Source organism: Gadus macrocephalus, chromosome 6, assembly GCF_031168955.1.
Source record: "Gadus macrocephalus chromosome 6, ASM3116895v1".
Classification (NCBI taxonomy): Eukaryota; Metazoa; Chordata; class Actinopteri; order Gadiformes; family Gadidae; genus Gadus; species Gadus macrocephalus.
The window spans coordinates 17,571,326-17,586,325 of NC_082387.1; the positions used below are offsets into that span (position 1 = coordinate 17,571,326).

General features: G+C 46.4%; 1 protein-coding gene across 1 annotated transcript in view; it reads right to left on the reverse strand.

Annotated features, from left to right (window-relative positions):
- aopep (aminopeptidase O (putative)) overlaps positions 1-15,000 on the reverse strand; it is a 75,050-nt gene that overhangs the window by 35,045 nt on the left and 25,005 nt on the right. Inside the window, 4 exon segments of the mRNA XM_060054626.1 lie at positions 3,809-3,869; positions 5,842-5,885; positions 6,736-6,843; positions 7,245-7,347. Of these exon segments, the coding sequence (XP_059910609.1) occupies positions 3,809-3,869; positions 5,842-5,885; positions 6,736-6,843; positions 7,245-7,347 (316 nt within the window).

The window sequence follows — 15,000 nt, forward strand, 5'->3', positions numbered from 1 at the left end:
AAGTGGAGGAGTGTGGTCGGAGAGAGAAAGGGGAGGGAGGGAAGGGAGGACAGATAGGAGGGGCAGGAGGTGGAAGGCTGTTCACTTGGTCCTCTGACGAAATGCGCTCCGGAGGTTGAAGGAGAGGGAGAGAGAACAATTCTCCTTGTGTTCTCCAACATACAGGGAGTCCCTACACCCCAACCTCCTGCCTCCCGCCTCCTCACACCCCCACACACACTCGCAGAGCACACATGGCGCACAGGCAAACGCTTGCCATGTGTGTGCGTGTGCGTGCTTGTGTGTGTGCTCGTGGAGGCATCACTTAACCTTATTAAGGCTCTGAGCTAAGCCACCACTCAAGACCGAATCACACATCTGAGAGATGACATGGGTGATTGAGGACGCACTCACACGTACACACGGCTATAACATGGTGCAATACAACAATGTGTATGTGTTTGAGCACATATGAAATCATGCACACACACGCACACACACACACACACAGCTTGTGCGGTGAAATCAAACTGCATACAAGAGAAATACAAGTGTGTGTGTGTGTGTGTGTGTGTGTGTGTGTGTGTGTGTGTGTGTGTGTGTGTGTGTGTGTGTGTGTGTGTGTGTGTGTTACATAAAAAGCACTAAGGCGTGAACAAAGGTGTCTGCCATGTGAGAGAGAGAGGGGGGAGAGGGACAGAGACAGAGAGAGTTAGGGGGAGAGAGAGAGACAGAGACAGAGAGAGAGAGGGGAGAGGGAGAGACAGAGACAGAGACAGAGACACAGACAGAGAGAGGGAGACACACACACACACACACACACACAGAGGGAGCTGATGGTGTGGGCTGTATAGAATGTGAGTGTGAGTGTTGAAGCACTTGAGTGCTATTGTGTAACAGGATACCACACATAGCTCTTTCGCAGCCCAAATCCCCACTGTCTTTCCCAGCATAGCAAGGTTTCGGTCCCCCCCAACCCAATCGCTCCGTCACTCACCTTGTGATTTAGTATTGAAATCACATTTAGAACAGCGACACATTCTTGGTCTCAAAGGCATGCACACAGGCACACAGGCACACACTCAAAAATTTGAGTATAAATTTCAGATATCAAAAGTAATTGTGCTAGCATGGGAACCAGACGAATCTGTGAGCTCATGTTTTTTTTGTACCGGCATATGTGTCTGGCCCACCTCCCGTTCAGACAGGTTTCCAGCAGACCTGGACTGGGTCGGGCTTATCTCAACCATTATTATCGAAAAATAAATGGTTGATTCTGTTGACTACAATGACTAGAGGAGCCCCTTATGGGGGCGCCCTTGGTTTCGCATTTTCCATACAGAACCAAGATGGCTGCCGCTGATGTGACACGTTCCTTGCTCTGATTGGTTGCAAGTCGACCCAATTGCGTCCCAGAGCCATTTTGTTTCGTGCCCGTGGACAACGCCCCCTTGGATATCTAGACTATCCAGAGAGGTTCCAAACGAGTACATTTTTGTACACATGGCGTAAAGAGGTGCGTCCTTTTTGCTAAACTCTTACTGGAAATGTACTGGCGCTTTCAAGATGCGTTCGGTGAAACACTGCGAGTGACTCAAAGAGTCTTGAGTCTTTCACTAAACAACAGCGGCTCCGGACCTAATCCCTCATCCCGAGGGGAAGCGCCTGTTACTCATTCTAATTCAGTCTAAAATAAGACACTGGCCAATGCCCTTTTACCGGCCCCCCTCTCTCAGGCTGGACCCAGCGATGGGCCACGTCATTGTTTATTATTAGGACCGCACGCTCCCCTTCCGTTTACCCGGGCTGGCTCACTCAGCGGGGAATGCACTGAGGCAACGACAGGATGATAAGGTAAGAGAGGGGGAGCCAGAGAGGGTAAGAGCGAGAGGGAGAGAGAGTATGAAAGGGACTTGAAAGAGTGCATCCTAACATCCCTAACATGTTTCACCCTTCACCACAAAATCCAAAAGTGTATACGCTCACATGTGTAAAAAGGTTTCCATCGATCTAAGCTGACCTTAATGGCAAGTGATTGGCACATCAAACAGAGAATCCGTCTAAGGGGGAAAAATAAACACTATCTGATCATCCAATCAGCAGAGTAGGAGCCCCTTTGTGCCGTCATGCCCGCATTGGGAGGCCCCTGGGAGGCTCCTGTTACATCACAGTGTATATTGTGGAAGGTGAAGGTTCCCAGACAGCGTCGCAGACAAAAACACACTGACACTCAGCTATACACATGCATGCACACACACACACACAGACACACATACCGAAGTTAACACACACACACACACACACACCCACAGACACACACACAAACACACACACTAATCACGACCAGTTACCATGGGGATTGGAGAAATAGGAAAAAAGGTTGTTGCTGCAGGTTAATTGTAAAATGGAAATCGGTAATGTATGTGTGTGCGTGCGCGTGTGTGGAGCATGCATGTGTGCCAGGCGGTGTATGAGTGAGTGTGTCTGCTCAGGCCATCCATGACCTTCCTAGTTCTAATTTGGAAAGCAACCACAAAGCAGTAGCTTCATTCACTTGGCAAATGACCAAAATGACCAATATTTTCCTATCAATATTTAACTTTTAACTTCCTCTCAACACAATGATAGATGGATGTTAGTACACCACAAAGAAAAACTGATAACTCAGGAGGATGTATTCCCCTGTATTTTGTCAACCCGTTTTCACTCAAATGTATGTGAAAGTGCATTGAACTGCGGCTGCAGAATGTTTCCATGTTTGACATCGAAAGTTAAACAAGAATGGACATAAAGTTGTTTGCAAGAAGTCAAAGTCAGCCATGTGATGAGAAACAGTGCAGGTCAGCTTAATTTGATTAGCTCTCTTGTTGCTTACTTGATGCCTTCTGTCCGTCTTTAAAGCGTCAGTGAACCCCCTGCTTTAGCTCGAGTTTGGAAACGATGATTATATAAGTGACGTTGTATATGCAATGCGCCACACACCATGGCGCTATACTAAAAGGGTCCTGGAAGCTGAACCCTCCCCCAGACGCAGACGTCAACATCAACCGCTGGCCAAATGAAGCTCCACATGCGGAGCGCGCGCAATTCAAAAACTGGTTGGCAGAGACTCGCAAAAAGATAGGATTTTACTCCTGTTTTTCTAAATGACAGACTTATTTAAGTAACACTGACGAAATGGTATTGATGACTGGAAAGGATTAATCGAGAAAATATTACACACATAACCCCCCCTTCCCCCGAAAAAATGACTTTGGTTCCACTTCCACTCTAAAGAAACTGAAGATTTCCTCAATGTGTACTGCTGCAATGTTCTGCACACAGTCCCTTCAAACCTTGAATTCATTATTAAATTATTTCCTAGTTAGTAAAAACACAACATTTATTTCAAATGTTTTGTTGTGGTCGAATACAATGCAAGCCAGTTGTTGTGTAGCCTCAATCCTTTGCACCTCAATACCTCAGGAAGTCAGGGAGGGGGGAGTCAAGGGTGACGAGGAGTGGAAAGGAGAGGAGAGGAAGGAGGAATAAGGAGAGGCGAGAAGGGGAGAGAGCATGAGAGGAGATGAGGGATAGGGATAGAGGAGAGGAGGTAGGGAAAGAAGAGAGTTGAAAGGAGTGAGGGATAGAAGAGAGGATAGGAGCAGAGAGAAGGAGAGGAGAGAAGAGAAGAGTGGAGGAGATGAGAGGAGGGTATAGGGGTGATATGAGAGGGAAGGGGGGAGAGATTGAGGGTAGCAGAGGAGGGATAGAGGAAAGGAGAGGAGAGAGGGATAGGGAGGGGAGGGAAGGGGAGAGTAGACTAAAACACAAGCAGGCCAGTTCATACCTTCGGAATTCCCGGTCGATCCATCCAGTCAGCATAAATAGCAGTGAGGGTGAGGCCTCTCCTGAAACACAAAGACCCAAGTGTGAGTGTAGGATAATTGCTATTAGTGCAGCGATGGCCGTTATTGCTCAAGACAACATAATATGAAAACACAACCATGGGAAAATATCATCATGATCATACAGGACTACGCCTTAAACAAATTCGTGGTCACACCCACTTTGTTTGACACATGCAGGTACAAGGAGTGGCATGTCCAGAGCAGAGACCTCTGGATTGAAACATATATTAAGGTGTCCGTGTGTGTGTGTGTGTGTGTGTGTGCGTGCGTGTGTATGACAGGCACTCTTGACTGTGCATGGCAAATAGTAAGCATAAGGTTTAGAAGGACACAACTCTGCGTGTGTGCGTGTGTGTGTAAAAATTATATATAGTGTATAGGTGCATACGATATATGGAAATTAAGTATATAAAATGAATGCTAATATATACAAAGTAAGGCTCTGCAGATTAACACAAAGCCTAAGGTAAATGTCATTATATGCACTCATAATACACAGATTAATAGACCTCAACTCTTCATATTCATAAACACACACACAACACAATGCAAACCTATACCCACACTCGTTGGTGTGTGTGTATATATGTGTGTGTGTGTGTGTGTGTGTGTGTGTGTGTGTGTGTGTGTGTGTGTGTGTGTGTGTGTGTGTGTGTGTGTGTGTGTGTGTGTGTGTGTGTGAACCTGGGCAGCGTCAGCAGGCATATAGGCATCTATTCTGGTCCAAATACCCGCTGTTCCAGCTTCCAGTCACAATGTTTACTGAAAGTGGCATCAGACACAAATATTGACTGTCCCTAACTGACCAAACTCTGCCTCTATTTAATTCAATCCCACCCTGAGCAGGCCAGTGGCAGGATGCACACTGCAGCCAAGAAAAAGCCAATGCTTAGAGGGAGAGAGAGGTACACACGTGGAGAGAGCGATAGAGAGAGAGAGACACACACTAACAGAAAGAGAAAGAGGGAGAGAGAAGGGCAGATAGAGCGAGTGAGAGGCAGAGAGAAACATAGACAGAGAGATGGAGAGAAAGAGAGAATGAGACAGAGAATGAGAAAAGGGCAGAAAGAAATAATGAAAGAGAGAGAAGGGCAGAGAGTGACACAGACAGAGTGAGGGCGAAGGGCAGAGAGAGAGAGCAAGAGAGAGAGAGAGAGAGAGACAGAGACAGAGACAGAGACAGAGAGAGAGAGGGAGAGAGAGCGTGCAAGAGCGAAGGCCAGAGTGAGACTTAGACCGAGAGAGTTAAAGAGAAGGGCAGATAGAGAGTGAGGGACAAAGAGACAGAGGGAGCAAGACAGAGAGAGAGAGTGAAAGACAGAAAGAGCAAGACAGAGAGATAGGACGGCAGAAAAGGCAGAAAGCAAGACAGAGTGAGAGAGAGATAGACAGAGAGAGGAGGAGGTGGAGGAGGAGACAGACATATAAAAGGCTTACAGGGAGAGGAGGAGGTTAATGAGGAGCAATCGGGAGGGTAAGGAAAGCGAACGGAAGGGAAGGGAGGGAGGGAGGAATGACAGGAGGCTAGCAAAAGGAGCTGTTATCCTTTTACACTTCAATTAACAGCAGAGTGGATGAGACTGCTCCCTTAACAGGATTGGTATGAGCAGATTTCATTGCCTGTGGATTTTGGTTTTGTTTTGCACTGCAGGGATGTATTGGTTAATCCATTACTTATGAAACCAAGACTCAAAAAAAACATTTCATATCAGACACTGACAAACAATAAGTGAATCAATTAATCAATCAATAAGTCAAAAAGATAAATAAAATACCATATTATAACATAATTTATTTTTTAGCAAGTAAGATATTGAGAATATTTTTCGTCCAACCAGGCTACACAAAGTAGGAACCATGTGATCAAGCAGATTGATTTTGAGTTCAGTTTGTTTTCTTTGTTTGCAGCAAAGCATCATCCATTATTCAAAGCATTGTAGCCTGAGCGTTTTCTCGATCCACTTGTACATACTTCAACATGTCGGGGAAGGTATCCAGCAGCATTTGCAAGAAATCCTGTGAAGGAAATAAAAGCACAATAAATATAAACAACAGCAACGCAAATAGATGTGGAGCGCAAACGTGGTGAAGGTAGAGGCAGATGAAAGAGGAGAGACAAAAAGATCCACCTTTGATTGAATGTCATCAAATGTTATTTGTAACACGGAGAGAGAGCAAAAGCGAGAGAGAGCAAGAGAGAAAGAGAGGGAGACAACCACTTCAACAACATAAGCCAGGTGGGATATATCACAGAGATGAGGAGACACACACACCGGCGTGTGTGCACAGTATCCACTGAAAAACGCACGCACATAAAACACACACACACGCACATCCAGATGTGATCAGTCAGCCTCACAGGCTCAGTAAGTTAAACACACGTGACTAGTCCTGATGCCTCATCATCAATCTAGTTCCGCTGTCTCACTGGTCTCAAAGAGCCGTAACATAAGCAAAAAATGTGATAAATACACGTTTACCCCTCTTACTGGCTCATAGAACAATCTTCTGAGGAACCTTCTATGTTTAGTTTGCTTCCACTGCCCTGTGAAAGCGGATAAGGGACAGTTTTGCTGGTCAGTTCTATCCAGAGATAGCTACTTAGCTTACCGTTTCTTGTCTGCCCAATCCATCAGACCCCCACCCCCCCACCCCCCCCTCTCGCCCTCACACACCGGATGGAGAAGGAGCTAGCCTCTCCTATGTTTTCCTCCTCTAGGTTTCAGCCTTTTCCCAATGGATTACAGGGGCTATTTCTTTACCCCTTTATATGGTCATTAAATCCCAGCTTGTGAGACTTTAACTATGATAAAGGGTCAAAACAAATAAACTTGGCTTGGCTTGTGAACCTTTCATTGGCCCGTACCTGGGAGAGAATGAGCTGCCCGTGGTATTTCATCACAAACTGTCGGAAGAAGTGGATGAGTTGGCATTCCCCCACCTCACTGGCCAGGAACGTGAGCAGGAAGTAGCCCTGGACGGCACACATTGACAAAAGACAGACACATCCATTATCGGCTGGTAAGTCAAAGCTGTTAAGCCATGAGTCTACGTGTTATACCTGTTATTCACAACAGCCCATACAAAGGAAAAGGACCACCTAAAATGACTGCCATACATAGATTCATTGATACAATATTCCTGGATTCTTTGATTTTTGTTTGTTATATTTTGTAACACACAAAAACCTCTTCTTTGCGTTCCTGGCTCTTCCTTGCCTTCCTTGCTCTTGTTTATAACCGGTTGACAGACTTCCCGCTATCAATCTTGCTATCGCGCTACGCTGGCCCACATTTCTTGACAGAAATGTGCCAACTTAAATCTTGCGGCAGGTCAAAAACATATGTTAGGGAGGAAAACGGCCCAGCGTCTCACCTTGAGGTAGTGCACCTGCATGAAGGTCTTGTCGGGGTTCAGAGCGTGTTTGACGAGCGAGGCGCCACAGTCGCTGACCTCCCCCGTCTTCTCCATGTTGGGCCTGCAGAGACGGACAGATACACGCACACGGCGCAACACGGATCACAAGGCTACACTGATACAGGGTGGGCTAGATTGAATGAATAAATATATATACTGTTAATATATACGTAGAGCGGGATAAAGGCAAGAGGAGTGGAGGCGTTGTCTGGTCCATGTATCAGTCGTTTGAGAAGTGGGAAAAGACAGAAACTATGCAAAACACAAATTTCATGTCAGCACCACAAAATCCAGCATCTCTTGCACTTCCTTCTATCTGTATTATGAATGCTTTGCCAAGCTGCCATAATGGGCCCGAGGCGGGCTAGAAATCAAGCGGCACACTTTTAATGGCAGGACTCAGGTGTTTATACGACAGCATTGTGCTGATGTTACTGCCTGGGTGTCCCAGGAAAGCAACACATAGAGGAACAGACACGGACATACAAACACACACTTTGCACACTTCATGAACGCAACGTAAAAAATACAGACGTGTGCACATGTGTGCACACAAAACACACAAAAGCAAACTTCACACGCATTCATTGCACACCTGCGTACACACAAACACACACACACACACACACACACACACACACACAAACAGTCTTTTCCACACCCTTGAACGGCACATAAAGGCAATGGAGGCCAGACAAACAGAGCAGAGGTGTGGGATGGGGTGAGACGATAGTTTCAGTTAGCTGCTATTGATCTCGGCGGGCAGATGAACTCTGTGTTCCAATGGGAAGGCCTTGAAGAATCTCCCGCTTGCCTGGTCGATGCGCGAGGCGCCAGGCCTACAGATCAATACAACACTCATCACCCGTCCACGCTGTCACACACTGGAACACCGCTTCACCAAATACAACACACACACACACACACACACACACACACACACCCGCACGCGCACATGCACACGCACGGTCGAAATTAGAGGAAATCAAGGGTTGGGAGGGTGTTCCCATGGAAATAACGGATAAGAGGTAAAGATTGAAAGAAAACAGGGATGTGTAGAGGAGAGGAGGGGAGTGCGGGGGAATGTTTAGTTTGTTCAATGACCTGAGAAGGGGGGGCGGTCAGCTTCCTGGAAGTCTGGAGTTCTGCGGAACAGCTCTTTCACCCCTGGGAGTGTTCCAATGATTTACACTCACTGATATACTATCTCCAACGTGAGGGATAACACGTTGAGACCTTGCGTTCACGGTAAACATACTTTTAAAGTGGATAATTTCTCCATTATAAATGATTTGGAATTCCTTTTGTGGTCACAAATCCCGACAACTGCACGGTTTATACGAATGTACTTGGTCCAAAACATAGTAGGGGAAACCTTTGTGAAAATGCAAGCATACCATACAGGGACCAACCCTTATAGTGAGGCTGGTGCAGGGTGGGGGTGAAGCAGTATAAGGTAACATGTACTCCTACATGGCGTATATCTTTTGAGTATCTATAATAATAATAATAATCATAATAATGGTAATGTCTGTGATAGTACAGCAACATTTCTACCTTGCCGTGACATTCAGTTTTTTTTTCCCCTCTGCCGGTAGGCTGACTGGAGGCTGCCTGTAACAGGTGATAAGATAGAGTCCCATTAAAGACAGCAGGGGTAGCAGAGTCCCCCAGCTGTGTGTGTGTGTGTGTGTGTGTGTGTGTGTGTGTGTGTGTGTGTGTGTGTGTGTGTGTGTGTGTGTGTGTGTGTGTGTGTGTGTGTGTGTGTGTGTGTGTGTGTGTGTTTATGTGCATGAGTTTCCGTGTGTTTATGTGCGGGGGCAGAAACCTGAAAGAACGTATATCTCTGGTGTTGCGCGTATCAGTAATGTGCGTCAGGGACACTGAAGGCAAACACACACACAGGCACACACACACACGCACAAAATATGTTGATTCATGGCGGCGGTGTTAAACAAAAGCGGCGCGCCCTGTCGACCGGCCGGAACAGGGGTATATGGAGGGCCAAGCCTTCCCTCTTTCACCTCTCGCTCTTTGTGAGCGCTGATTTACAGCGCCTTTAAGAGGAATCGTTGTTCACCGCCTTAGAAAATCACACAATAGCTCAATGTATTTCAGAATATATGGCGCTCTTATCGGCCGTGTCGGCCGTGTGTGTGCATGTGTACGTGTACATGTCCCTTTGGCCAGACCTGTGTGTGTATCTGTGTTTGTGTGTGTGTGTGTGTGTGTGTGTGTGTGTGTGTGTGTGTGTGTGTGTGTGTGTGTGTGTGTGTGTGTGTGTGTGTGTGTGTGTGTGTGTGTGTGTGTGTGTGTTGGCATGGGTGAGAAAGAGGAAATAGGGCGCTATTACTGACGGTACTTGACGTCAAACAACCACATACACACACACACACTTGACGTCACACATGTACACTCATGCTTGAACATGCACGTATATACACACACACAAACCACACACATGCTTGCACGTGTGCAGGCACACAAACTTACACATACACACACAGAAGGACAGAAAACACACAAACCACACACATGCTTGCACGTGTGCAGTGCCACACACACACACACACACACACACACACACACACACACACACACACACACACACACACACACACACACACACACACACACACACACACACACACACACACACACACACACACACACACACACAGGGAGAGCGCACACTAGGGTTTTATGGCTCTGCAAGCTATATCCTGACAAATGACAGCGGGTTGAGTGTGGAAACAGGATAAGGTAGAGCTGGTCTCCCAGCAGCCCAGTAAATCAGCAGGGAGAGTGGCGTCTGGGCCAGTGGCTGCCCTAAATATAACTCATCTGAAATGGACTGATAAACAGGGGCCAACCGGGCCCCCGCAGGACCCTTGGGTGGTGGTGGTGGTAATGGCGGAGGCGGTTGTCCATAGTGACCCACTGAACCTGCAAAAGCACAACCGGCCATTGTCTTTGGTTCATGGTTGGAGGAGGGCTAGGGGATGGAGGGGGGGGGGGGGAATGGTAGGTGGTGGAAGAGGGAACAGGCGACGATGTCAGTAATGACATCGGAGGGTACAATGGAGTGTACGCGTTGTGCAGCGTGCAGGCGTGAATTTTACATCAAGCTTCAATATGTAGGATCAGTGTTTTTGTGTGTGTGTGGGGGGGGGGTGGGTGTCTGTGTCTGTGAATGAACATATCTGGCCATGGAATCCCAATGTGCTTCCCTTTTTCCCTACTGAAAGAAAACTGCACTGGTTCTAAAATATTCTCAGTGAACTGCGACTGCCCAGAATTTACTTGTTTACTTGTATGATATTTCACCACAAGTGTTGGTGTTGCGGAGGGGAGACGGATCAGAACTCGGTGGTCGAGACAAGCAGACTGGCCCACATAAGTAGCCCAAAGACGGCTCTTTCTCTCAAATCAACATTATTAGGTTCCATTACAACGTTATTGAGCGCCAAGAGAAAGGCAAAGGGATACTAGGACTCAACAAAACCTTATCCCAACGGTATCCGGTACCGTTACATAATGCATCTTGTGGTTAAGCTGTGTTACTACTCATTGACTCGGTGGAGTGTTATGGTTTATGCTCCAGTGTACTCCGCTACAATCTCTCCACATGACAGATGTCTGCAGATGTACCAAAGCCCATCGTCCAGTATGTGTTTGTGGATGTTTTTTGTGGACGTTATGTATTGTGTGTTGCATTAATAAGTGTTTGTGTACATGTCTGTTCAAGGTGTGTGCATGTTGTCTGTCTGTCTGTCTGTCTGTCTGTCTGTCTGTCTGTCTGTCTGCCTGCCTGCCTGCCTGCCTGCCTGCCTGCCTGCCTGCCTGCCTGTCTGCCTGTCTGCCTGTCTGTGTATGTGTTCATTGTTTTGAATACAAGTGTGTATTTGTGTGTGCCAAGTTCTCCATTGCTTTTCATCAGGTCAGGTGAACGAAACCCAAGCTTGATCCTGCTTCTCAGCCTCTGGTCACCTTTATGGGAAGGGAACATCCAGGCAGAGATTTAAGTTAAGTCATTCATGAGGATCATCTTCCCGTTGGCCTGGGGACAGTGATAATAGATGCTGAGGAACATGTTGAACAAGCTAACTGGCTTGGGAATCAAACTAGGCTGCTCAGGGAAGAAGCTATGCAGCTTAGAAACCAGGCTAGCCAGCTCAGAAACATGACTAAGTAGCTCAGGAATATGGCTAGTAAGTTCGAGACAATGGTTAGGCAGCTCAGAACCATGGCTATCTAGCTCGGGAACAACACTTGTCAACTCGGTAATATGGCGAGCTGACTCGGCATCACTAGTCTTAACAGGTACCAGGAATTTACTGGCCTTCAAACAGGTAAACAAAAAACAATAACTGACGATAAGGGGCAGACACTGGGGAACTTCAGCAACAAGGACACTGATGAACAGAATCAGATATCAACACAGTGGGGAGGAATTTGACAAATGACACACAGGGAAGAAGGTATTGGAGTTGGGGCACGCTTGTGACAATTAACTTATAATTAGTAAGCCTGTTCTGTTTTGTACATTGATAATGAATTCAGTAAATGCAGACAGCATTTGTAATGGAGACAATTAGATCAACTCATTAAGTGCTAATTATTATTTGTGAGGCTTTAAAAACAGAAGCAGTAGAACAGGTTAATAAAGGTGGGCGCCATGGTAACCGGGTCAAATAAGACGTGAGTGAAGTATTTCTAAACTTTTCTTAAAGGGTGCTTGACATCATTGAAGCAGCAGCTGTGATAATGTGATACAGATTACCTTCCAATTGAGTGGTTTATCACGTTACAACAGATTTTATAAAAGCTACACACATACATACATACATACATACATACATACATACATACATACATACATACATACATACATACATACATACATACATACATACATACATACATACATACATACATACATACAAGTTACATTGGCAAGAAACGACACTGTGTAAAAAAATACACCTTTGTATCAATATAGGATATAAAAAAAATTATATAGCCTTACACTGAAAAATGAGGATTAGTATATGTACAAATTAAAGTGCTGTTCATTCTTTACTATATATGATGCAGACTATCTGTAAAAGACTCAGTCTAGGCTCTTCTGGACACTATACTTTCCAAACCCTATATCAGGATTTAATGAGGGTCTGTTAGGTGATGACAGATGTGCAAAGAACAAGTCATTAGGGTAGGACACAGTTAGTGTCTAGTGACCTGCGAAAGTGCCAAGAAATCAATTCTATATCGATTTTCTTTTTGCTGCATATTTTGCCTCAAAATGAACTCAAAATAGTCTGGGCTATAGTTACGCTGGTGGAGGGGGCAAGTGGGAGGTAGACATCCCAACCTCTAACAGTTGACTGCCAGAGTTGAAAGACCTAATCCCCACCCCCACCCGTGACATTGTGATTTCAGCCCAGATAAAACAGGACGGCTGTGGGTCTTAGCCTGTCAAGATAGGATGAAGAATTGTAGCCGTGTGGGTGTGGGCGTGGGCGTTTTGACCTCACTATAGGCATGATGGTACAGTTCACCTGGCTTTACCCTGTCTCAACAGGTGCCACACCTGTAGTCATGGAATGCTTGCATCCCTGCTAGCATGTGGAGAAACTAAGCATGCATTTACGCACACACACACACACTTCCTGACATATCGTACAGATCTTAGTGCACATTCTTCTTGTCAAAAAGCGGAAGACACTTCTAAAGGAACGTATTAGTCACGAGTGTGTGTGTGTGTGAACGATGGATGGTTCAAGCAGCCTCAACCGGCCCGAGTCACAATGATTGGACCCAGTGGCCGGGTGAGGCTGTAAACCTGTTTTGCATTGAGAAATCAATGTGCACAGGTTAAACCAGCCATCACCACACACACTCAGGGAGATCTCCTGCATGGCAGCATGGAGCCCCATTTTCCTCTCACATAGGTGGCTTTTTGTTTTTGTCACCTAAATAGCCACTCAGGTGGAGTGTGGCATGGACATTCCTCCATCATGCAAATTATAAAGACCATCAGAAACTGCCCTCCTCAAAGTGACCAATGACCTTCTGCTATCCTCTGACACTGGCTCCCTAAATATCCTCATCCTCCTTGACCTCAGTGCTGCCTTTGACACGATCAATCACTCCATTCTCCTCTCCCGTCTCCAATCCACCCTTGGCATCACTGGCACCGCCCTCTCCTGGCTTGGATCCTATCTCTCCGACAGACATCAATTCATCGCCATCAACAACTGTCAATCAGCCACTACTCCTCTCATCCACGGTGTCCCCCAGGGTTCTGTGCTTGGTTCACTCCTCTTCATTCTGTAAATGCTTCCTCTTGGTCAGATCCTTCGTCACCATGGACTCCGGTTCCATTGTTACGCCGATGACACACAGCTTTACCTCCCCTCCAAAACCATCAGTCCTTCCACCCTCTCAACCCTCTCCAACTGTTTGACTGACATCAAGACCTGGATGCAAAACAGCTTTCTCAAACTCAACTCCAACAAATCCGAAATCCTCATCATTGGTCCTGACACCCTCACTCACTCCACTCTGAACTTCACCCTTAACATTGACGGCTCCACCATCACCCCCTCCACCAAAATCCGTAACCTTGGAGTTATCCTGGACCCCACTCTCTCCTTCCTCCCCCGTGTTAACCATATTACCAAAACTGCCTTTTTCCACCTCCGAAACATCGCCCGCCTCCGCCCCAACCTGTCAACTACCGCTGCTGCGACACTCATCCACGCTTTCATTTCATCCAGGCTCGACTACTGCAATGGTCTTCTCTACGGCACCACCGACAAAGTCCTCAAAAAACTTCAATATGTCCAGAACTCAGCTGCGCGCCTCCTCACTGGTACCCGCTCCAGAGAACACATCACACCTGTCCTCCGTGAACTCCATTGGCTTCCAATTAAACACAGAATCAACCACAAAATCGTACTCATCACCTACAAGGCCCTCAACAGCCTAGCCCCCCCCTACCTTGCCGACCTCCTCCATCACCACGCCCCCTCCCGATTCCTCAGGTCCAATTCTGCCAACCTGCTACAAGTTCCACGGACTGAGCGACGGACTTGGGGTGATCGGGCCTTCTCAGTTGCTGCCCCCACCCTTTGGAATTCACTCCCCTCCCACATCAAAGTCTCTCCAACCCTCTCTTCTTTCAAATCTGCCCTCAAAACATACCTTTTCACACTAGCCTTCCCCACTTAACTCCCACCTTATTCTTCCTGTTTAACCTGTTTTTCTTTTATTCCTAGTCTGTCTTACATAGTTTTGATAGGGCAACATGTAAAGCGTCTTAGAGTACCATATTAAGCGCTATATAATTTTTTTTTATTATTATTATTATTATTATCATCTCTACACAGATGCCAATGGACTGAAAACTGCAATTGTGTGCACTGTATCAGAATGTGTCACATTGAAACAGTCACTTCTCAATGGGGCTGTTAGTGTCAACCCGAATGGAAATGAACTACTTGTCTAAATGTCTGGGTGAGCAGCACACAGTGGTTTTTCCCACCCCTGGAGTGATGGCGTATTAGTACTAGTAATGACGGGTCGCGAGGTAGCTGTGCAGGGAAAACCTGCGCTATTGTTCAGGGGGTTGCACTGTAGCATGTCCCTGCTTTCATGGCTCCTTTTGACAACCTTTTTTTTTTGGGTACCACTTTCTATGGTATTGTAG